Below are 24,247 nucleotides of genomic sequence, written 5' to 3' on the forward strand. Positions count from 1 at the left end.
TGAGAAGGGGACACCCGGTTGCTACCCGCTCAGGCTCCCTCTTGTTCAATGGCTTCTTGAAAAGAAAAAGAAGCAGACATGTACTATGCTTCAAAACTGTGACAGATCTTATGCTGGATGCTTTACATACATTGTTTCATTGATTCTCACAAAAACTTTGTGAAGTGGAGATTATTCGACAGATGAAGTAACTGGGACTCAGAGAGATTAAGGGGCTGGCTTCAGGCCCGTTCCAAAGGGCAGGAGGGGAGATTCACCCCTGAGCTGTCTATGTCCCCAGAGACTCTCTGCCTCCTGGAAAGTCCAGAGGCAAACACTTCCTGGCCATACCTCACATATAAAATATTTCATAAATCTCTTTCGAGTCAACTTGATTCACCCATATGTCAATTAGGAAGCCCAAAGGGACAAAAATTATTGAGATTGGCCTGATAAAAGCAGAAATTCCCTTTGAACTTAAATTTGATGTCCCTACCACGGTAATCCACGCTGGGTGATCCTGTTTATTGTCACATACTCTGTGAAAACACTTCTCCAGAGAATTCCAGAAGCTCTGGAAGGAATTTTTTCAAGCAAAGCTTACACCACAGCTATACTGGCCTATGGCCTGACCCAGCCATGAGCAATTTCCTGGTACCGTGTATGAGATCATTATAAAAAGGATTTTACTATAAATAGGAAGCTCACCCAGACCTGGTGAGAGGGATTTAAATAGAGATTCTGCTTCTGCCTCTGGGAAATCGAGTCCCACTTTATAGAATAAGACAATAGGAGGGCAAAGACCCGAGTGGTATCTCGATGGCAACGTCCGTAAAGATGGATTTGGTTTTTCATTGATTAATGTTCATGGGCTGAGATCATATAAGAGATACGAGGGAGCTGCCAAGAAAATAAAGTCAGCCCGAAGAGTTTAGGAATTTACCTGGGGGAGATAACTCTAAAAATCTCAAAGGGGAAAAAAAATGGAAATCAAGAACAAAGTTCACGAAAATACACACACACACACACACACACACACACACACACACACACACACACACACAACAGAAGATGGGAGGGAGCATTCCAATCAAACCAAAAGAAAGGAAAAGCCAAGCCCCAAACAGTCTCCCTGCCACGCCCGGTAAAGGGTGAGCAGTCATTCTGGAAAGGTCTCAGGGTACACTACGGGATTTTTTTTTCACTCTGATCAGGCCACGTGTCTATGGCAAACAAGGCCCCGAATCTTCCCTAAAACTTCCCTAAGACACACAGGGCTGTCTTCGCCCCTTTCGGTCTGATTTCTGCTCTGACGTGCCTGCCCCTCATGAAAAGAAAGAGTGGCGGGGACGGCCTGGCCACCAGCAACATCCCCTCAGCTGGTTCTACCAAGACCAAAGCTGTGTCCCAAATGTCCTAGGGAAATAGGAAGCAAGCCAGGAGTTGAGGCTCCTCTGTGGCACATCCACAAAAGCGTGACTTCACATCCTGAGCAGAAGCTCAGCCGGCCTGCCAGGGCCTGGTGTGCACACGCACGCGGCCGTGCTCTGTGCCCACGACCCAGCTGCAGCCCAGGGACCATGTCTTCCAGGGCCTGCTAGTTGGGTGTGTGGCCCTTGGGGAGCCTGAGGGGCAGCGAGAAGAGCCCTCCAGGAGGAGCTGTGCCTCGCCCCTCTCACTTGCTCCCCCACCGCCCTCCACGGCTGACAGCTCCCATCCCTCCGCAGGGCTGACCTGTTTCCATGGCAACCGGAATCCTGGGCTCTGGCAGCCTCTGGTCTTGCCACCTGTTATTACTTCATCTCTCAAGTGTAAAGCATCCTAGCCGGTGCCACTTGGCTGTGCAGAGCGCATCTTCAGAGGACGGAGTAAAGAAAAGGGGAGAGGAAAGAGGGAGAGCGGAAAGGCAGCCCCAGGCTGGCCACACAGGACACACGGGACAGGCCGGGCTAGGGGAGGAAGGGAAGGCGAGGAGGGAGGGTGTAAGCCAACGTGCCTTCCCTTCAGAATCAGCGAGCAGGCCTCAGCTGGAGGCCACCGCCACATCCTGCTACCTTGTACCCAGCCTTTAATGAGGGCCGTGGGAGGGGCAGGGAGCGGGTGGCCGCTGGGGCAGCTGCACAGAGATCTGTGCGGGCCCACACAGAGCAGAGCAAGGAGAGGGTTAAAGTAGCAAGATAAAGACTGTGGGGAAGGCTGGACCAGAGGGCAAACAGAGTCTCAAAGCCTGGATAAATGGCCTTAATTCTCATGCTCTTGCTCACCCTACTCCTTACGTGTTTACTCATATAAATTATCCCCAAGGCCTGACACCTTTTTTCACTGCTTCCCGAGAACTGATGAAAAAATAAATCCTACAGATCCAAGGAATAAAAATGTTGGGATTCCATTCAGGCCGGTTCTTCTTGGCTACAAACAGCAACTCGGGCCCCACCCCAGGGCTCCAGAAGGAAGACGAACGATGCCTTCCTCCCTGAACGTGGAAAGGCAAGGGGCCTGGGGAGCCTGGCAGCGAAACAGACTCCGGGGTCCACTCCCCACACGCCCGTTAGGCCACGAGAGTCCTCAACCGCAGAGAACTCGCTCTCCCTCACGGGCCATTTTGCCACCTAGCACTGAGGACAAAGTGAATGTATGGTAAGGATTAAGGAGACAGTGCTGCTAATGCAGAGTGATTCCAGGCACTGAGATTAGTCCGCCGGGAGAAACGAAGGCCAAGGGCTGATTCAGTGAGTCTCCACGTTTATGGACGGGCCTCAATCGCCACAGTCCATGTTGTTCAGGGCAACACGAGGAAGAATGAGCTGAGATGGCAGTGCGTGCCGCGAGAAAGCTGGAAGCGAAGCCAGTTGAACAAAGGCGCAGTAGAGGCCTCCGCCCGCGAGAAGATTTCTCTGGGCCAGGGGTTGAGTGCATGCCCTTCTAGAGGCAAGAGAATATACTAGCTGGCATCGTAAGGCCCCTTTTCGGCCTATGATTTGATGATTATGAGAGAGTGAAGGAAGGATCAGAAAAGTGAGGTGTTCCAAACCAGGGGAGCTCAGCATCTCCTCATGTGCTCTGCTTGTGGCCATGTCTCTCTCCCTGTTCATCGTGAGCTCCCTGAGCGGGGTCTTTAATCGCGGAATCCCCAGCACCCAGCACAGCGACTGACCCAGCACTGGCAACAAATACTTAACGAAAGGGATGGACGATCTTCACAGAGGCTTTTTGGACATAGAAAAAACTCAGGCAGAGGGGAGGCAAAGACGAGGAGTGGAGTGGATGTCAAGTGTCCCCTGAGGACCAAGTGACCATTCTAAGGCACTGCCAGTGTCAGTCCTGTTCATAACGGGGACAGAAAGAGGGAGCAGTAGAAGTAACAGGCAGGCCCATCAGAGAGTATAAAGCTGTGATGGAGAAAGCCACTGGGCCCGCCCTCCCTCGGGAGCCCTTTCCTTGAGGCATTTCTTGGAAAACCAGGAAGGAAGGACTTAAGAACTCCCAGACTCCGTTGGTCCCATAGCCCCTTGAACCCCATGTTTGGTCTCTCACCAGGGGCCCTGCAGCAGCTAGAGAGAAAATAGGCCATCTTACTCTGCGATTGGATGGCTGCAGGATCTTTATCAAAGTTTTGAGTGTGGTGTCAGTCACCTCACCCTTCCTTGCGTCTACCTTCTTTTCCTCCATCTTCATGGAGTGCAAAACTCAGACCATTAGACACACACCTTGATAATATTTACCCCTAAACACTGTGCCGTAAAAACAGAAAACATGGCTGCTCACATCTATGTCTCCATCCTGACAGACGTATTTGCTTAGAGTTGCAGTTCGCCAGGAATTTGGATACCACATCACCCATTCTGGGGCCAGATGGTCACATGACCCATCAGTAATGTCCTTTGTGCTGCAGCCCCAGGCTGGCAACTTTGAGTCTGTCACTGATGCTTCGGAAAAGCGAGGAAAAGACCAAGCAAAGCTGATTAATTTTCTCAGTGCTGATTAGGGAAAGCACAAAGAGATATTTCAATTTTTCAGTGGAAGGTCATATGGGTCAGCTCATGCCCTGGCGTAGCAACTTGTTATTGCCACCAAATGAGTCAGTTGAAGGGAAAAACGTTTAATCTGGGAGTAACTATGTCAACAGGGCTCTGAATGAAGGGGTGTCCTTCCCCTCAGAGAATTGCAGGACATCTCGGGGCTTTAGAGCAGGATAAGCCTCGTCCGTTTAAGTTGTCAGGATATTATTATTGTGATATTAGAATTCAGCCAGCCCCCTTCCTTTCTTGCTCCAGCCTTGCCTCTCTCCACACCTCTTCCCCACCACCTCCAGGGGGCGCAGGTACATGTCAACCCCAGCTGCCCACAGTGGACCAGCATTTTCTAGGTTCTCGAGACTGAAACACAGTACTCAGGGAAAGGAAAAGGATGCGCCTCAAGCGTAAGACCTGAGGATTACAACCGAGTCAAGAGACTACAGAGCCAAAGAGCAGCCCAGCCCAGGGATGAGGGCCCCGATGGGGGACACACCCAGAAAGCAGGCCCGGAAGCAGGTGCTGGGAGCCACAGACATGTTTGCCATGGGTAGGCCGGAGCCTTAGGAAAAGAGTGAAAACCAAGTTTATCCCGTGGATTTAATAGTGCAACCTGGTTCCTGGCTAGTCATCTGAGTGAATCGACAAGATAAAATAGACTGAACATCAGTCTCCAAAAAGTGGATTTCTCTAAGGCAGTGGTTCACCTGGGAACTTGTTAAAAATGCAAATTCTAGGCCCCTACGCCAGATCCACTGGTTCCGAAATTGTGCGGTAGGATCCAGCAGTCTCTTTTTTAAGGAACAGGTGATTCTGACGTGCTCAAGCTTGAGAACCACTGCTCTAACACCACACGTGTGTCACATACATTTTCTGTTAATACTGCACTTCATACGAATTGTCTTATTTAATCTTCACATGGCCCTAAGAGGTAGATGCATTAATGTTTCATTTTACATCCGGGGCACAAGGAAGCTACGTGGCCTGTCTAAGGTCATGTGTTAGTAAGTGGCCCCACTGGCTCTGCACCCGGGCAGTGCGGCTCAAGCCCGCCTGCTACTGATCTACGATGGGCTCAAAAACCATACCCCCGTGGGAAGTCACGTCAGAGCTTGGCAGGCCCAAGGCCCAGAGGTTGGCAGGCCCTGGAGGGCAAGGATTCTCAAAGTTGAGTGCCGTGCAAACAAACCATTTAGGGAATCTCGGTAAAATGCAGATTAGGATTCATAGGTCTGGCTTGGAGCCTAAGATTCCATATTTCTTATAAGCTCCCCCACAGGGTAGCCTACAGTCTAGGTTTGCCTGGCACTGAGGGGTTCCCAGGGCACAGACTTTCAGTCTAAAAGTGGAAATGTCCTGGGCAAACCTGGATGAGTTGGTCACCTGAGTCCTAGCTGATGTTGAAGCTGCTGATTGCACTGTGAGAAGCAAAAATGCAGGCCCTCAAGGTGAGACCTGGATCATATTCAAGTGTGATTTAAGTTTTGAGAGTGGAATATGGCATAGTCTATTTTATACTTCAAAAAGATCACTTTGGGGCACCTGGGTGGCTCAGTTGGTTGAGCGCCCGACTTCTGCTCAGGTCATAATCTCACAGTCTGTGGGTTTGAGCCCCACGTCAGGCTCTGGGCTAACAGCCCAGAGCCTGGAGCCTGCTTCAGATTCTGTGTCTCCCTCTCTCTCTGTCCCTCCCTTGGTCGCAGTCTGTCTCTCTCTCAAAAATAAACTTGAAAAAAAAAATTTTTTTAAAGATCACTTTTGGGGTGCCTGAGTGGCTCAGTCAGCTAAGCGTCCAACTTTGGCCCAGGTCATGATCTCATGGTTCATGGGTTTGAGCCCCACGTCAGGCTCCGTGCTGGCAGCTCAGAGCCCGGAGTCGGCTTCTGATTCTGTCTCCCTCTCTCTCCCTGTCCCTCCCCCCACTTGCACTCTGTCTCTCTCTCTCTCCCTTAAAAATAAATAAACATTAGAAAAAAAGATCACTTTGGCTACTCCATAGAGAATAGACTCTAAGAGGTAAAAACAGGCTGAGAGGCCAATAAAGAAGCTGCAGTGATCCAAGAAGGAGCTGGTGGAGGCCAGGAGATGGAGAAAGGAAGACAGATGTGGAATACCTTTTGGAGGGGAAGCTGATACAGTTGTGAAGGAAAACAAAGCCAAGGATGAATCCTAGGATTTCTACCTTAGGCACAGCATTAGTTTTTTTAAAGAATGACGTCAGAAAGAGATAGATAGATAGATAGATAGATAGATAGATAGATAGATAGATAGATATAGATAGACAGGAGAGCTAGAAAAGAGCATGAGACACAAATGAGAGAAAGATGCAAGAAAACTACTGAACTAAGTGATGTATCATTTTTTTTCTAGAGTAAGACTCATTTACAAAATAAAATCGCAAGCAGAATTTGTAATGGGGGGGGGTTCCTATAATACCACAAACAGCTAAAGTTAGTGTTAAAGATTAAATGTGCCTATTAGGGGCTGAATTGTGTCTCCCCCCAAATGCATATGTTGAAACCCTAACCTCAACATGATGGTATTTGGCGGTTGGGCCCTGGGGAGGTGATTAGGTTTAGATGAGGTCATGAGGATGGTGGGATTAGTGGCCTTATAAGAAGAGACACTAGAGAGCTTGCCTCTCTCTCCCGACATGTATCAAGGAAAAGCCATGCAAGGACACAGTAAGAAGATGTCTATCTCCAACCCAAGAGGAGAGTCCTCACCCAACACTGACACTGCCAGCACTTTTATATTGGATTTCCAGTCTTCAAGACTATGAGAAGTAAATCCCTATTGTTGAAGCCACCTATGGTATTTCGTTAGGCAGTCTAAGATGAGTACCCATTAATACATCTGTTTCTTTTGAAAAGCCACCGTTGGATATGATGCACTTCACGATTGGCCTACAGGTGAAAATTGAGGGACATCGCTAGAACTGTGACAAAGATCTCATCTTTGGGATTAGGATCCGTCACTTGGGGTTCCAATGTCTTGACTTAATTGAAAGGTGTCCAACTCAAGCACACTCACATCTCAGCTTTCCATCTTGCTCTCCGTGTGACCCGGGGGAAGATACTCATCCTGGCTGAGCCTCAGTTTCCTCCTGTGCAAAATGAGAGTAATAGCATGTGCCTCACGGACTACGAACTCTACACGAGACAATGCGCGTGAAGGACCTGGCACCAATTAGGTATTCTGTCATTTCTTCCCCCTCTTTCTTCTCCTATGTGAAATAATTTAGCTTCTGATAAAGGAAGGGGAAAAAAATCAAAGGCCTACATCAGTAAACTTTCCCAAGAGGTGACACGTGACCGGAGAATTCGCATTCACGCTCCGAGTCCCTGAGCACATCAGGTGGAGTCTGTGCCTTGGTGTCCTCTAGGGGACACACAGCAGCTACCTCACAGGGTTGCTGTGAGGAATGACTGAGACAAACGTGGCACGCCTAGCACGGTGTCTGACACGTTCAAGGAATGTCAGCAAGTATTATTGTCACTGTCATGACTCAGGACAGGGGACTCCTTCATCTCCTTACCTGAACGTTCTAGGTAAGTAGGCCCAAAGTGTGAGAGAAATGAAAGAGGCTCACAGAAAGGCAAGTTGGTGGGTGGAGACCCTGTCCTGGGGAAATGGGACGGCAAACACAGGGATGCTACACTTGGCCAGATTTCGTCCCACAGCTTCCTCCCGCTGGGTTTCCTGCATCCATCTTATTTCCCCAATTAAACCAGAAATTGTCCTAGGGCGAAGACGGCATGTTTTCGCTTTTTTAGAGGCCTGATTCGACGGAGCCCCACAAGTGGTCACAGGCTCAGTAAGCGCTCAATAAATGCTCACGTTTAGCCTGTGCTGAAGGACTGGTGTCCTACAGCTAAGGTTTAGCAAGGGGCGGGGGGCAGAGAGGGGGCGCCAGGGCCCGGCCAGGCTCTGATAGCTCCGCCAACGCCACCGAGACGCCTACAGGCAGTTAGCTTCCTGGCATCACACGGCCACAGACAGGCCCCGACTCAGATTAGCCATCTGTGGTCATGGACATGCTCTGTCGGTCCGAACGGCACAGAGATGGGATAGGAGCATTCACAATGTGCAGGCCTATGGTGCCCAACACCCACATCATCGCACTGCAGACTCACGCAACCCCATGAGGTCACTTTGGTTATTCTCTCCATCTCACAGAGGAGGCAACAAAGGAGCAAAGAAGTGTGAGGAACTGAGCCACTGTCACACACACACAAGATGGCAGAGGGGCAGGGCCATGACTCACACCCCCTAGCCTGGCCAATTCCATTTCCATTCTCCCAGACTGCAGGTCTGAAAACTTAACTCCAAGTATACCCTCAAGGCCAGAGCAACCCCTCAGGTTTCTTTTCACTTCGTAATCTACGAACTGTTCCGTCAAATAATAATTCACCTAAAGAACACCTGTTGTTAGTTTCCAAATTTGCTCTTCAGGAAGTGAAAAGTGGCTCCCTCTTCCCGACAGAGCCCCGTTTCTGATCTTTCCTCTCTCTCCCCTGTAACAAAGGCTGAATTTCCTGCATCAAGGTTGGGTACGTGGTGGGTTGTGTGTGCTTCGTGGTTTTGCAGGCACCTTCAGAGTGATCCAAAATTCTCAAGCTTCTGTCGAAGGTAGTTTTCACTCTCTCTCTTAAAGCTCTACTCGTTGCCCTCGGGCCATACGCTAGAGGACAGAAATGTCAGGAGACTAACATCTGTTAGATCTTTCCCATCAGTGTAGCAATGACATCATATGCTTCTTTTAGGTAATTTGCACATTATCAGACTAATTTTCAGATTATCTAATCAGCCGGCATTACCCTTAATCAACTCAGCTCTCCTCTTCCAGTTCTACACGGTACAACATGCCCTCCAAAGGCGCGCTAGGGTGGGGCTTTTTCTGCTCTTGACGGATACTGAAAGCCCAGCTATGTGCCAGGCACACCATCATTATGCAGAAGACTGAGACCTCCAAGGACCCAGGACAACCCAAGTTCCATTCCACGGACCTGAGAAACAGGCTTGAAATAAATTTTATAGATCCATATTTTAAAAAGCACTTTCCTCGTAGGAGCTCCAAGTATGGCATAGAGAACATTTTATACTCACTTACGCTATTAGGTAAAAGAGATGTTCCATGTGACAATTAATAATATGCCAAACAAAATTTTTTTATAAATCATTTGTCCTTGCCTTCTAGTAATTGCTACTGTGGCTCTCCTTTTCATACAGGATGACAGCTACACAGCTTGGCATAGAAGTCACGTCCAATGGTGGCTCCCGCTCACTTTCCCACCGTTCTTCCAATGCCACTGTCAGAGCAGACTACTACCCCTTGTCTGAGGCATCATGCTATTTCATGCCCCCTGCCTTTGCCTCTACCTGGGAAGCCCTCTCCCCATCCTGGGAAATTCCTCTTCATTCTTCCAGAGCTAACTTGAATGTCACCTTCTCAGCAAAGCCTTTGCAAAGCCCCTAATGCAGTGGTTCTCAAGCTTTTGTGGGCACCAGAATGCCCTGGAGGGCTCTCCAAAACACAGATCATGAGCCCCACCTCTCTATTTCAGGTCTCCTGGAGTCAAGAATCTGAATTTCCAACAAGTTCCCAGGTGATGCTGATGCCACACCTGGAGCACCACTGCCGTAAGGGGTAGAAAGTGTACTGTGCCCTTGACCTTCTGCCCTTCACAATTCTATATGTACTCCATTACACACTCCTGCACAAGACTGTGAGCTCTCGAGGACAGGGATTAAGACAGTATTTAGCACAGCGATACTAAACCAATGAATAGATGGATAGATGGATAGATGGATAGATGGATGGATGGACAGACAGAAGAATGTATTAGATGGAATGTAGTTATTTACAGCGTTTCCATTCGAATCCAGAGCCTCGTAAATGCCCACCCCCACCCCACCTCACAGAAAAGTACCTTGAAAACATCATCTTTAGTAGATTCTCACTCTGCATAGAAGATGAAAGGAAAGTCAAGAAGAGTTTTGATATTGTGAGCATGGGTCAAAAGAGTTTTGAATTCTAATCCAGTGCTCTCTGCTACCCTGGCCCCACTGGGGCTGTTTACCCAGGTACCTTTCACAAGTCAAAAGAGAATGCTTCTCTTTTTTTTTTTTTTTAAGTTTATTTATTTATTTTGAGAGAAAGAGAGCATGAGTGGGGGAGGGCAGAGAGAAAAGGAGAAAGAGAATCCCAAGTGGGCTCCATGCTGTCAGCACAGAGCCCGATACGGGGCTTGAACTCACAAACTGCAAGATCATGACCTGAGCCAAAATCAAGAGTCAGACACTTAACTCACTGAGCCACCCAGGCGCCCCCACAAAAGAACGCCTCTGAGTGGCACCACATGGAATCCCAACCTGCCCAAGCACTCCCTCCTTGTACTCATATACATGTAGTCTGTGTGTGTGTGTACCTGTATGTACACGCACATATGTGCACACACACATACATACACACAGTGATCTCGGTTTTAGAAAGCAGACGGGGGTGATCAAAGAAATGCAAGAAGAAAGAAGAATCCAGCCTCACATGGGGAGGGGAAGGGGGGGCCGCTTAGGCGGGGAAGACCCCAACAGAAAAGTACTACGTGCCAAGGTGAATGTTGGAGCTCCAAGCATCTCAGGGCTACCTATAGTTGGGGCAGAGAGACAAAGGCATGAAGGAAAGGGGACAATCCTAGAGAAGAGACAAGAAGTGTATACTCAGGAGAAAATGAGCGGCTAGGAGAGGAACAAAGGCGAGAGAACATCAGCCGGTGGGGGGTGGGGGGCAGTCAATTGCTGAGCTGGCAGCACAGGGCAGCTGGGGGCTGGGGGGTGAGGGGAGGTCAGTGCTGGCTCCAGCACTCCGCTCTGCCCTTTCAGCAGCGGCAGGCACAGGCATGAGCAATGGCTTGGCTGGAGACACAGTCAGGGGGTGCGGCAAGGGACGGCAGGTGGACCAAAGTCAAAAGGTCTCTACCGCTGCAGGTGGTACAAACGCAGATGCCCATGCCACAGAAAACTCCGGAGTCTGTAGGGCTGTTTTCCCCACAGGCCTGTGTGTGCTCACAAGCAGCTGGGCCACCCTGCAGTTCTGCTAAAGAGGGAAAAGTCAGCATTCCCACTTCGCTGGCATCCAGAACTTTTCCTAGGGGATCTGCAGATTAGCCTCTTGGATTAAACTCTCCTGCCTCCCTCCCCCACTCCAAAAGCCTCGCCAAGGGAGGATCACAAAGCTGAGACCTCAGACACTGTCACGTTCAATTCACCACGCAGCCCCAGTGGCATTTAGGGGCAGGATGGATGGGAGCCCACCCCCACCCCCAAACAGTGGGAGCAGCTAATGACTGGGTATTAACGATGCTGGCAATTAGTGCTCACGGGAAAGTGGTTGGGGGGCTGCTCACCAGGGGAATGTGGGAGGGAACAGAGCAGACATTCGGAGCAGCAAACAGATTGGTGGCGTGCGTGGTGCAAAGAACCTGGGGATAGCTGCTGCCTCTTAGATTTCTTCAGAGAAATTGGAGAAGAGGGAAGGGATGGCTTCTGTGGACAGTAAGGGCCTTCCCGCCACACCCTCCTCCTCCTCGCTAGCAAAACTGGATTTAATCACGGAATTCTCAGAGGCATTGTGAAGAGATGTTGTTGAAAAGGTGTTTGTGGTTCTGGAACCTTCCTCGTGTAAGGAGGCCCCAGATGAGCCTAGGGACAGCTACTCTTTTTTATGCCGCTTAAAACCCTTGGGTAGTCAGATGACCCTTTTTGAAGGACTCAGTTTGTCACCTGCCGGTGTCAAGGAGAAGGGTAGATGGGAGTTAGAGCCAAGAGGCTCACTGACAAGCCCACAGAGAGAACGCACAGCCAGATTGTGGACACATCTCCATCTAGGAGGAGGAAAGACTCAGCTTCCTGACCAAGCATGGCCATCTGGCCTCTCAGAGAGGACAGGAGGAGACAGAAGACACCGACTCACAAGAGTACACAAGGAGATCCTGGTGGACAGAGGAAACTATGGCAGTGCCCATCTTGGAAGTCAACAGCGAGCAAGTGGGGGCATCGGGGAGATGGCAGGGACGGCTAAGGAAGAGATTTCCTTGATCCACTCAGGGCCTGCAGCGTACCTGGGGGGACCACGAGGAACCTTCCTCCGCTGTTGCCATCACCATGCACACACACACAAAAGAGACACAGACGAAAGAGAAGCATTCCGAACCCTAGAGCGTGAGTAAAAAACCACAACACAAGGACAAAATGGCTTGACATTTGAGAAGGGATGTCAAGAAGATAAGCCAGCGCTGGGGGGAGTGGGAAATAATACCAAGTTAACAAATACTTCAGAGAGAGCAACTGTGGCTAATAAATACTTTCCAGATAGCGACCCAAATCGAAAGAGCTCATTCTTGGCCTCCTTGCGGTAGGAGACAATAGGTACGCCTGGGCCACTTAGATCAGAGAAGGGATAAGAGGAGAGACGGGGAGACACAAATGCCAGCTGCCCTGTGCATGTTCCTTTCTGAAAGATGAGTGTGACTGGACCAAGGGAACCTCTCCCTGGGGAGGAGAGAGAGAGAGAGAGAGAGAGAGAGAGAGAGCGCTAAGCATTACTCAGAAGCTGGCAAGGGGAGACGCTCTGTCAGACACTCATGCTGGGTTTTCCAGGTTCTATCCAGATGACAACAGCAGGTAAGAAAATAAAGGTCGGTCACATGCATGAAAGACTTGAATCCTGCAAATGAGTAAGAATTAAAGAAGGCGTACGGGCTGAATTGGATCCCCCAAAATGCATCTGTTGAAGCCCTAACTCCCACCTCCTCATGCTTCAGAATAGGACTATATTCAAGGAGAGGGCCTTTAAAGAGGTGATCAAGTTAGGGTGGGCCCTAATTCAATCTGACTGGTATCCTTACAAGAAGAAATCTGGGCACACAAAGAGACAGCAGGGGTACAGGAACACAGAGGGGCCACCACGTGAAGAGGGGGCGAGAGGGCAGACACTTGCAAGCCAAGGAGAGAGGCCTATGTGGGAACCAGTCCTGATGACACGTTGATCTGGGACTTGCAGCCTCCAGAAGAGCGAGAAAATTAATTTCTGTTCCTTAAGCCACCCAGTCTGTGGTATTTTGTTACGGCAGCTCGAGCAAACTAATACAGAAGGCCATGTTACAGGAAGAAAGGAGGGTGAGGGTTAGCAAAACCAACATGAATCCGAAGAAAGGTCTTGGCCAAAGTATGTTAATTAGTTCAAATATTTGGTGAAGGCAGCTGATGGACATCTGTTGACTAAGTTGATTGACTAAAATGCACAGGAGTCACCCTCAGATCCTAGAGTCTGGATATTTTTTAAGGTCTGATCCCTTTAATTACATTGAATTGTTCACTTTAAGACCACCTACCACAAAATCTTGTGAACAAAATACCAAATACATGGCATGTCCACAATTATTCTTCACCTAATGATCTTAGAATGACCCATATCTTGAAGCAAGTCCTAAAGATTCCATCATGCCACCCCATTTTGAGTTTTTGACAAGTGTCCCCAGATTATGCGTCCTAATGGAGTGCTCAAGGAAAGCATACAGACTCAAGGGTCCTATTTTTCTAAGACAGGAGAGCCCTGAACCAAAATTGTGACCCTTATAACAGCCAAGGCAATAAATCAAGACTATCCCACATCTCTTGGTGGCCAAGGAGATGTTTAGAATGTCCATCTGAATTGACATACCCAAGGGCTATGCCCAAGTCAGGGTGGTATCTGTGAACGAAACTGCTGGAGCTGAGGGAAAAGAGGGATAGGTCTGGCATTTGACAATGGCCAGGTGAGGATGTTTCCCTTGTACCTTAACGCTCATCTCCTTCCTCTGGGAACAGAACTGGGTGCGTCATCCGGCCCAGCTTACTCTAAACCTGGGGCTTAGATGGCCCATGGGGTAGCTGGGGCTGGGCTAAAACAGCCAAGTCACCACAGGACACTGAAACCAATCAGTGGGTGCCACCAAAGATACCAGAGGTGAAGAGAACACTCTACAGCCCTGCCCACCCAATTCATCACTGCCCCACCCCACTTCATCACTACCCCAGCCAACAACTGGGAACTCACGTCTGTGGTTCTCATTTCTGTGGTTAGGCGGGGACCGGGTCTCCTGGTCTTGAGCCTCATCCCCCTCCTCACTGGCCAGGTGAGTGTGAGCGTAGTGGTAGCTGAGTCCTGGCCGGTTCTTGTAGCGCTTGCCACAGACTAGACAGGAAAAGAGGAGAAGAGGGAAAAGGGCAAATATTAGCAACGTCTGCAGCCATCGCCATCATTCTCCCAGGCAGTGACTCCCATCCATCTACCCCAGAGCTGGGTTTCCCTTAAAAAGCGTCTCCCACCCTCAACAACCTTAACTCCGCTGGACCAAACAAACACCACAATGAACAACATGGGCCCAGGTAAAGAAAAACCAGAGAAGTAAAGGATGGAAGTTGAACTATTTAAGAGCTCCATCATTTCCTATCTGTGAGACCCTGGTCAAGTCATTTACACTCTCTGTGCCTCAGTTTCTTCAGAGGCAAAATGGGAATCATAATAGTACTGAACTCATAGAGTTGCTGTGATGAGTTAACCTCTATGCAGAACACTTACAACAGTGCCAGGCACATGGTAAGGTTTATGATTATTATAACTTTGAGGTCAAAGAGCACTGGTAGTCCATCCAGTCCAGCATCCCATGGCACAGATGAGGCAAGTGAGGCCCAGCAAGACTAAATGATTTGGCTGGGAACGTATAACTGGTTGTGGCAGAGCCACTAGAAACCCAGGTCTCCTGGATTCCCATGCAGTACTGCTTCCACTACGCTGTGGCAAACTCTGTAAAGTACAAAAGCTTTATATGGATATTTTTGATGTATCGTGCAGTGATTTTGTGCCAGAAAACCACATTCCACTTCCGCCATGAAAACCACAAGGCCAAGGCATCATTGGTAGAGGTGGCATCTGAGAGCTTGTGCTCTTGAAGCCCCAGGAAGTCTCTGAGCCCCAAAATCTAGGAATGCGTCCTCGCAAGCACTACCTCTCACATGGACAGTCTGAGACAAAGGCACCAAGCAACATAAATACGGCATCGTGGGGCCCAGAAGAAGAGAGGTGTACTTCCATTGGTCGGCTGCCCAGTACTTGAGAAGCAGAAGTCCAGCTAAATAACTTAACAATAGACCACCGTCACTTTTAACAAAGTTGGATTTAGTGGTTCACTGTTTACAATGACACATGTGGCCAATTTTTAGTCTTTATCAAATTTAGGTAGTTCCTCTTATTCCTGTTTTAGAGTTTTATTACAGGAGAATTTGATCAGCCACCCTTTTCAGCATCTACTAGTATACGCCTCTCCTTCAGTTTGTTGATATGGTGAATTCTGTTGATTTCCTAATGTTTCCTATTATTGAACCATTCTTGTATTCCTAGAATGAGAGTGTATTATCTATTTGATATACCGCTGCATTCTATTTTCTAATCTTGCATTTTTGATCTATACTCAGATGAGATGAGATCTATAATTTTTGACCTATCTTCTACCGTGTTTCAATTTTATGGTTATGCTGACTTCCAGAAATGAATTGAGGTTTTTTGCTGTGTGAAATTGGACAAGATACATAATCTCTCTGTGCCTTTTTTCTTATCTGAAGATGATAATAGTACTACTTACCTTGAAGGATTATAAATAATGTATGTAAAGTATCTCACTCAGTATCCAGCACATAACAGATGCTCAATTAATGGTAGCGAGGGGCTAGGGGCTTCGGCTTGGTCTGCCACATCTTAAGTGCTCGACCCTCCTAAAAGAGGGACTTTGACCCTTAACCTCATACAATGGAATTCAGCAATTGGTTGGACTTTCTTAAAAAGGTGAGAGTCTGAAATTCAAGTTGGTGACCTGTATTATATGGTGACCTAACTATAAATTCAAGTGCTACAATTGGCTAGTTACATTCTCCCTCTCCCTCCCCCCCACCTCTCTGTCTCTCGTAAATATTTCAAAAAAATAAATAAAATGACACCACACATCTCAATTCCATTTGACACAGGCAATGGGACCTAAAGAGGCCCCGAGGCGCACTCTGGGCCTGCTTGTGGCTTTTTCTATTCAACCTTTTCAATGATCTGAGGTCAATAAACAGCAAATTATGGGGTCATCGGATAGAAATCCACTAAGTAACCAAGCACTGTTGGTGAAGAATACATGTTTATTAAAAACAAGGACAATAGTATCAGTATTTACATGAGGAGGCCTCAGCTGACTCTGGGGACCCCTTGCTACAAATTCCACAGCATTTGTGCCATGTTGTGTCAATTATCACTGTCTTCCTTAATCACAGAATTTCAGGATCTTTTTTTTTTTTTTAACGTTAATTTATGTTTGAGAGAGAGAGACAGAGCACGAGCCCGGGAGGGACAGAGGGAAAGGGAGACACAAAACCTGAAGCAGGCTCCAGAGGCTCTGAGTTATCAGTACAGAGCCCGACATGGGGCTCAAGCCCATATGAGATCATGACCTGAGCTGAAGTCAGACGCTTAACCGACTGAACCACTCAGGTGCCCCCAGAATTTCAGGATCTTCACAGTCATGTGGTCTCACTATAAAATTGTTTTGTCCCCACTAAAACTAGATGCCTGGGACAATTCCGCTGATTGGGCAAAGAACTACCCATCTGAGTGGGCATTTCTTCTTTGATCTCTTGAATTATAGTTATGTCTATACCAGAGGACTTCTCTTCAGGACGGTTTCATACTAATTTCATCTTAACAGCAACAACTCTGCCTCATATGTTGCCATGCACGTATTACACCTTCAAAACATATTCGTTGAATAGCTGATGAATGAACACGGAAACACTTTGTGGGAAAGCCAGGAGATGGGGAGGAGGGAAGCGTGTAGAATCTGATCCACCTATCCACATTAATCTCATACTAATAAGTCTTTAAACCTATAGAACCAAACCCAAGCAAAAAGCTTCCTGTATCTCCTTTCCCAACACCATAGAGAGTAATTATTTTTATAGCAAATCCTTTTGCTAGAAAAGAAATTCTCAAGGAGTAGTCCCCAGACCAGCACCATCAGCATCACCTGGGAAGTTGTTAGAGATGCATATTCTTGGGCTCCACCCCAGACCTACTGAATCAGAAACTCTGGGGGTGCAGCCAGAAATCTCTGCTTCAACAAGCGCTCCAGGTGATTCTGGTACACTCTATAGTCTAAGAACCACTCTGCTAGAAGATTGACTATATTTAGGCTTGACTCTGCCCACCCTGGTGCACCTGCCCTTTGGAATGGATAGAAGTGGCAGGCGGGGACAGTGAGACTTGCGCTTGGTCATTAGAAGAAACAGAACCAGACAGTACGTGGAGATCATGGAAACCTGGCCTCCTAACCCTCGTCCCTATACACAGGGCTCTCCTGATGGAGTGTCATTTTTCACCACCTGCTTATACCATGGTATTCCTTCATCACCAGGTCTTCAAGACAACGTGTATTTAGCATCCAATATGTGTCCAGCCCTGTGGCATGAGAAGGACAAAGGTAAAGGAGCCACAGTCCCCACCCGCCAGGAGTTCAAAGGCTGGCAGAGAAGATGTACACATCCACATGCAAAGAGGGAGGTGGAACAAATGTAGTGTGCGCATGCGCGCGGGCAGGAGGCGGGGCCAGCATAGCGGCCTCGGAGTGGGGGATTGGCTTCCTGGAGGTGGTGGGTGAGCTGTGGCCTGCAAGGTAGCAGAGTATCACCATACAGACAAAGGAGGCAAGGGCACTCAGGCACCAAAGCGCAGGCTGCCTAACTTTGGGAACAGCCCGCCGGAAGGTGGGGGGAGGGGTGGCGTGAGGGAGCTAACAAGCCAGAAAGCTGGGCAGGACTTGGTCCTGAAAATAGGGAGCCAGGGGAGGATTGTAGCCTGAGGACCGACTTACTCAGATTTACATTTTGGAAATCCCACTTAAGACTACAGTACAGAAGATGGATTTGAAGGTGGCAAGAGGCTATTTTAATTTTCTATGTGTGAACAATGAGGATTTCAGGATGGGAGAGGGGTTAAAGAGAAGGAATCTGGTGAAAAGGGGTGGGTATAAGCTGCAAGGAGGAGCCTAGAAAGACTGATAGTAACCCCCCACCTTCCTGGCCATGCACCATCCAGCCCCTGTCTGGCTCCCCAGCCTCACCCGACACAACATTCCACCACCTTCTCTGCCCTTCTGCCCATTGCCTTTCCACTCCTTAAACGTTTTTCTTTTCACCAGAAAGCCCTTGGACAAGCTCTTCACTTTGCCTACAATGCTCCCCAGCCCCGATCTGCCTAATGATGCTTCATCATTCTTCAGATCTCAGTTGAAATGTCCTTCCCCAGGGAAGTCTTTCCAATCAAAATTAGGATCCCAGTTTGTTACCTTCCTAGGACGAATCATGGATCGATATGTGTGTCTCCCACCAGCAGCAAGCATAGCGGGCCCTCCCGTGTTTGCACACTGCTGCATCCCCAATGACCAGCACGGGGCAACTCACGGCTGGCACTTGGTGCCAGTTAGGGAAGCAACAAAAACACCCAGGTTTCTACTGGGCAACTGGATGGAAGGATGAGGAGGAAAACGAGATTTAAAGAAGGAAGAGGATGAGTTCAGTCTGGGGTTGCCCTGAACACCCTGAACTGGGGAAAGAGATGTGGATGGGGGAGGTGTCAGGGTGGAAGTGAGGGATATGGAGAGGAGGAGAGATCGTGCAGAGAGAGAAGAAAGGTGTGGACAGAGGAAAGAACTCAGAAAACACCAGCATCTTAAGGATCCGGTGGAGAAGGAGAAACTTTTTTTTTTTTAAGAAAGATTCAGCCCTGAAGGAGCAACACAAGCCAAAGAGGTAGGGTTTCCGAGTATCCATCAATAGATAACTGGATGAGGAAGATGTGGCATATATAGATACAATGGTATAGTACTCAGCCATAAAAAAGAATGAAATCTTGTCATTTACAGCAACATGGATTAATTTAGAGGGTACAATAAATGAAATGTCAGTCGGAGAAAGACAACTACCATATGATTTCACTCAAGTGTGGAATTTAAGAAACAAAACAGAAGGAACAAATTAAAAAATAGACTCAACTATAGAGAACAAAGTGATGGTTATCAGAGGGCAGGTGGATGGGGGGATGGGTGAAATAGATGACGGGCATCAAGACTTCACTTATCAGGATGAACACTGGGTAATATACAGAATTGTTGAATCAGTTGTACACCTATATTGTACACCTGAAACTAATTATAACGCCGTATGTAAATTATGCCAGAATTTTTTTTAAAGAGGTAGGCTTTCCAGATGACAGGACCACTGATACCACCAGTCACAGCCACGGCTCACAGCCACTGACTGTGTGCCATGGGCCAGGCTAGCTCTCGTGCTTCAGGTAAATTTGCTCACGGCAACCCAAGTCCCCATTTTACAGATGAGTAGCCTTGGGCACAGAGGCAGAGCCAGGATAAAGTCAAGCGCCTAAGAAGGGTCAAGAAAGATGGGGACTGAAAAGAGACCACTGGATTTGAGAGCCAGGAGGCCACCTCAGCCTGCTGAGGAGGGAATCCTCAGCCTCATGGAGGACAAGACAAGACTGCAGAGGCCTAGGATGCTCCTGAGGAATGGGGTGGGGTGACAGGGCTGACAGACCATTCCTTCCGGCGTGGCTCCACCAGTGAGGCTGGGGGGCGGATGGGACTGTGGGTCAGGGAGGCTGACTGGGGCTTGTTGTCTACCAGGGCAGATCCCAGAACAGCCTCACAGGCCAACGGGAAGGGAGCAGGAGTGAGGGGGAGTCTAAAAGGCAGGGTTAGGAGGGATTGGAGATAATACAGCAAGATGCCTGACCCCAAAACGAAGCTTCTAACCCAAGTGCCAGGCCACTGAATGACTTCATCCTAGGGACAAAAGAGTTCTGAGATTTATTTTGGTGGAATTGTATCTGGATCAAACTGCTACGTTTTGATGGAAAGAAATGCCTTGGAAATCCTACTTTGACTGGATTAGAAGAAAAGGAAAACCCAGCCCTATTCTATTCTATGTCCCTGATGCTCCAAACACTGATGGACCGGCTTCATGGGCGTGTGACCTGTGCGTTCAGACAGGGTCCATGCTCAGAAGGGCCCCACACTTGGGCTAATCCTTTGCTGTCACCATCTTGAAATTGTAAATAGGCGTGGAACAAGGGGCCCCTCCTTTTCATCTTGCACTGGGCCCCATAAGTTGCGTACCTGGTCCTGGAAACCTAGGGCTGGCGTCCAGAGATCAGGGACTAAGTTGCTCCAAACAACCAACCCAACAGCCCTGATAGGACAGGAGCTGTGGCGTGGAACACAGGACCCTAGCAGCCCTGCGTGGCAGTAAAAGGCCCCTCTGGGGAACACAGGAAGTCTGGCCAGAGAAGTTAACCACGCAGCCGTGGTCATTTCTGTGCCACCCACTCCTCTGGCCCTACTTCTGGGCCGGGCCTGCCTTCAGAGAGACGGTTTCTCTGTGGTGGGTGAGAGGACACCCTGGATCTGAACTGCCTGGATTCAAATCCCTGCCTCGTCTGCTACCAACCGCCTGTGTGATCTGGGGTGAGGTGCCAAACCTCTCTGCCTCAGCACCCTCTGTGGAAAATGGGGATGATCGCAACAGCACATCTGCTTCACATTGTGAGGTTTCATGAAAGAATACATTTAAAACCGTGCCTGGCTCATAGCAAGTGTCAGCCATTGTCGGCTGTTATCACTACTGCCATCAAAGCGGATCGGCAGAGGGAAGAAACCCAAAAGGGGTGGGGGGGGGGGGAGTATCTAGTCATTTCTCCTCTGAAGTCAGGGGTGATGGAGTTGCAAGAAAAAGAGGGTGGGGAAAATACCCTCTGAAAATAAAGTCTTAGAACCATCTGCTCTCCTTTACCTCCTCGGCAATCTCACTCTGAAATTCTCTGCTGTGCGGAATCAGAGCGAGCCCTAAGACTGCTAAAGCATTCAGGGAGGGCTGTGCCCCCATCCCCCCCCCCACCCCCGCCCCAGTCTCCTTCCCCAGGGCCCTCTCCTTTGCGTCACGCGCCTCTGAATCCCTCGCCCCAGGGACCAGCCAACCCTGCATGGGCACAACCTGAGGCCCTTCTTTTCACCTTGGCAAGCATGCACCTGGATTTGTGTTCCTGGCACGGCGCTCGTGGAGAGGACCGGCTGTGACAATAAGGAAGGTCCAGCTTGCCTTCCTCCCTCTCCTTCCCCTGGGGCGGATCCATCTGTCAAGCTGCAGAAATAGTGTGTGCCCACTTCCCAATCCAGAGCTGGAGTCTCCAGGTAGGACCTCCTGTCTGGAGTTATGAATACCTTCAGTGTTGCCCCGGAATATTTGCAGCACACCCCACCCCCCCAATCCTACCCCACTCACTCCTTATCTGGGGGAGCAGAGTGGGGCAAGGAGGCAGAGGAGGAGGCGGGGGGTGGGGGGGGAGAATCAGGGGCAGTTTGTGTGAACAAAGCCGGCTGCAGCAGACAGCAGAAGCCTTCCTGCAGGGGAGAAGCAGCCGCCTTCCCCACTGATAACTTAATGACTCTGGCACATTTTCATCAGCCCAACTTGGAGCACGCAGTGGGTATCTGAGCCAGTGGTTTCCGAGAGACTGAAAGCAGCGACTGAAAGCAATTACGGGATGAGCGTCCAAGAGACAAAGCCTGGGCCTTGGGAGTCACCGGGCCGCATCTCATTCCCAGTTCTGCCCAGTGGCACTTTCATACAACGCGAGCATGCTACTTCCCTCTCGCTGCAGCCCGACTCCCTCATCTGTAAAATCGACCCAGCAGTGCCCGTCTTCTGCCCATGCCTCCAAAGCATCACACTTCCAGACCGCGAGGTAGGCACACAGTCCTACATTGAATCTCATAGCAGCTCACAGGATAAGGACTGTCATCCCCACTTTACAGATGAGGAAACGGAGTCTTGGGGCATCGAAGCAACTCCCTAAATGGCAGAGCCAGGATTTGAACTCAGGTCTGCCTGACTTTGAAGCACATGACTGAAAGGTGCACTAGTGATTCTCCATTCGACGCCCCTCCCAGTGCCTGGGGCTGACTTCTATGGCCTCTTGCCCTCTGCTTCTCATGGCATTTGGCCAGCAGGAGGCACTGGCAAGAGGACAGAGGGTGAGAAGAAGGAAGATGGGGGTTTGTGCCCTGCCGTCCCTGCCTGGGCAGCGTGCTGGCACAGGTACTCCCCCCCCCCGTCTTGGGCACCGCGTGTCCTCCCCCTGCTCCTTGGCACCCCAGATAGAAGGGCTCCGCCTCCCCTTTGTCAGCACTTCTATCCTGCCCACACCTCCTTAATCATTCCGCCGTCCAGTTCTCTTCCATTCGGCCCTTCTGAGTAGAATCCTATGCCCCATTGGGCCCAGGACACATACAAAAAGGAGGCCATTTTGACAGGAGATTCCTACCCTGCCAGACCGGTTCATAGATGTTTGGGGCTCCCTGCACCTTCCTGGCTTCCCTCTGCAGAACCATCTGGGGGATGGAGGAACACCTACAACCAATTCCCAGGGTGGGGAGAAGCTCCAAGTGGGAAAAGCCCTGCCATGCCTTAGCTTGGGACAAAACTCAGGGATACTTCGAAAAGCCACCACATCAGACTTGCATACTCATGCAAGTCGATGACCCTGTGACTATTTTTTTTTAAGTACACGTTTAATTTACCCTAACACTGCATGAGGGTTGTTTTTTTTTTTAATGTTTATTCATTTTTGAGAGATAGAGCACAAGCAGGGGAGGAGCAGAGAAAGAGGGAGACACAGCATCGGAAGCAGGCTCCAGGCTCCGAGCCATCAGCACAGAGCCTGACGCAGGGCTCCAACCCATCACCTGTGAGATCATGACCTGAGCCGAAGTTGGACACTTAAACAACTGAGCCACCCAGGTGCCCCTCCTCTATTTTAAATGCCTAGGCCTTACTCTAAGAGCCAGTGATGGCTCCACTGAGCTCAAATGGTAAGAATAGTCCAGGTCCTGCAACGTGTAGGCACCAAGAAGCTCCTCTTGGGCAGGTCCAGGGGGGCCACTCCTCCTCTCCCAGAAGCCCTGAGGCCAGCAGTGTGGGTGGCCCTCGGCAGGCCTCAGGTCAGGCCCTGGCTCTCCTACTAACCCTCTGTGCACCCTTGGACAAATTCCATACTTTTCTGGGCCTTTGTTTCCCCATCTGTAACACAGGACAGTTGAATCAGATGATCTGGAAGTCTTTTGATTCTAGCACTTCATGATTCTGTTTGCTCTGGGCTCTCTGAGGCCTGTAGGCCTCCTGAAGCAATGAGTCCCTCACCTCCGATACAAAACCAGCATAGGCTGCAGCCTAAGGATCCACCCAGGGCTGCCTCCACCCCTCTCCTTCCCCTACCAAGCCAGGTCAGCAGCTGCCTTCCTGTGGCTTCATTTCTTCTTCGAGGCCACACTTGGTGCTTATTTTAAACTGAATTCTTCCGGATAGAAACACAGGGGGATGGGATAGGGGTGGGATGTCACATCCTGATTTTTCAAAGCCACATTCCTTGGGGCCTGGCACTGACCCATGTATTAGGAAGGAGCCCAGAGCCAGGATCTACCAAATGCCAGTGATTCGCAAGTCCTGTGTCTCCACGGACGGAGGGCATTCTGCTTATTTTAGGAATTTGCGGTATATGAATGTGACTCCGGCTTTTAAAAAACAGGAAGAACGGAGATAAAGCAACAAGCCTTTCATCTCTAAATACTGTATAACCTGATTTCGGATCCCCAGCAGAGAATGCAGAAACTCCCAAAATCAATGCATTAAATGTGTTAGTGGGACTCTTTCCTGCCCTGCTGAGAAGCAGGGTAACAGAGTTCTGGGAAAGCGTGGGGCCTGCCTTCCGGGGTCAGCTCATTGTCTGTGTGACCTTGGGCAGGGTACTTCATCTCTGCAAACCTCAGTCTGCTTGTCTGGAAAATGGGGATGATAAGAGTTCGCATCTCAGATGGGTGCTCTGAGAACTGAATGAGCTCATCCCTATAAAGTGACTGGCACATAAACCAATGTCCACCATTAGCTATGCTCCCTGGCTTCTCTGGTCCCTGCCAACTCCGACGGCCGGTGCACAGACCAGAACTGGGGACCCAAGTTCGGTGTGAGATAAGTATCCTTTCTTGGCTTGGCATAAAGAAAGTAAGTATTGAGCACAATTATGAAACAGACAGTGAGCTAATTGTTTTTATGCGTAG

General features: G+C 49.3%; 1 protein-coding gene across 8 annotated transcripts in view; it reads right to left on the minus strand.

The window, feature by feature from the left end:
- DPF3 (double PHD fingers 3) overlaps window positions 1–24,247 on the minus strand; it is a 303,086-nt gene that overhangs the window by 68,268 nt on the left and 210,571 nt on the right. For all 8 annotated transcript variants that reach the window (XM_053224665.1, XM_015071691.3, XM_053224668.1 and 5 more), the window contains exon 7: window positions 14,089–14,226. In XM_053224665.1, coding sequence (XP_053080640.1) covers window positions 14,089–14,226 — 138 coding nt within the window. The remainder of the gene's footprint in view (window positions 1–14,088; window positions 14,227–24,247) is intronic.

Source organism: Acinonyx jubatus, chromosome B3 (assembly GCF_027475565.1).
Source record: "Acinonyx jubatus isolate Ajub_Pintada_27869175 chromosome B3, VMU_Ajub_asm_v1.0, whole genome shotgun sequence".
Taxonomy (NCBI): domain Eukaryota; kingdom Metazoa; phylum Chordata; class Mammalia; order Carnivora; family Felidae; genus Acinonyx; species Acinonyx jubatus.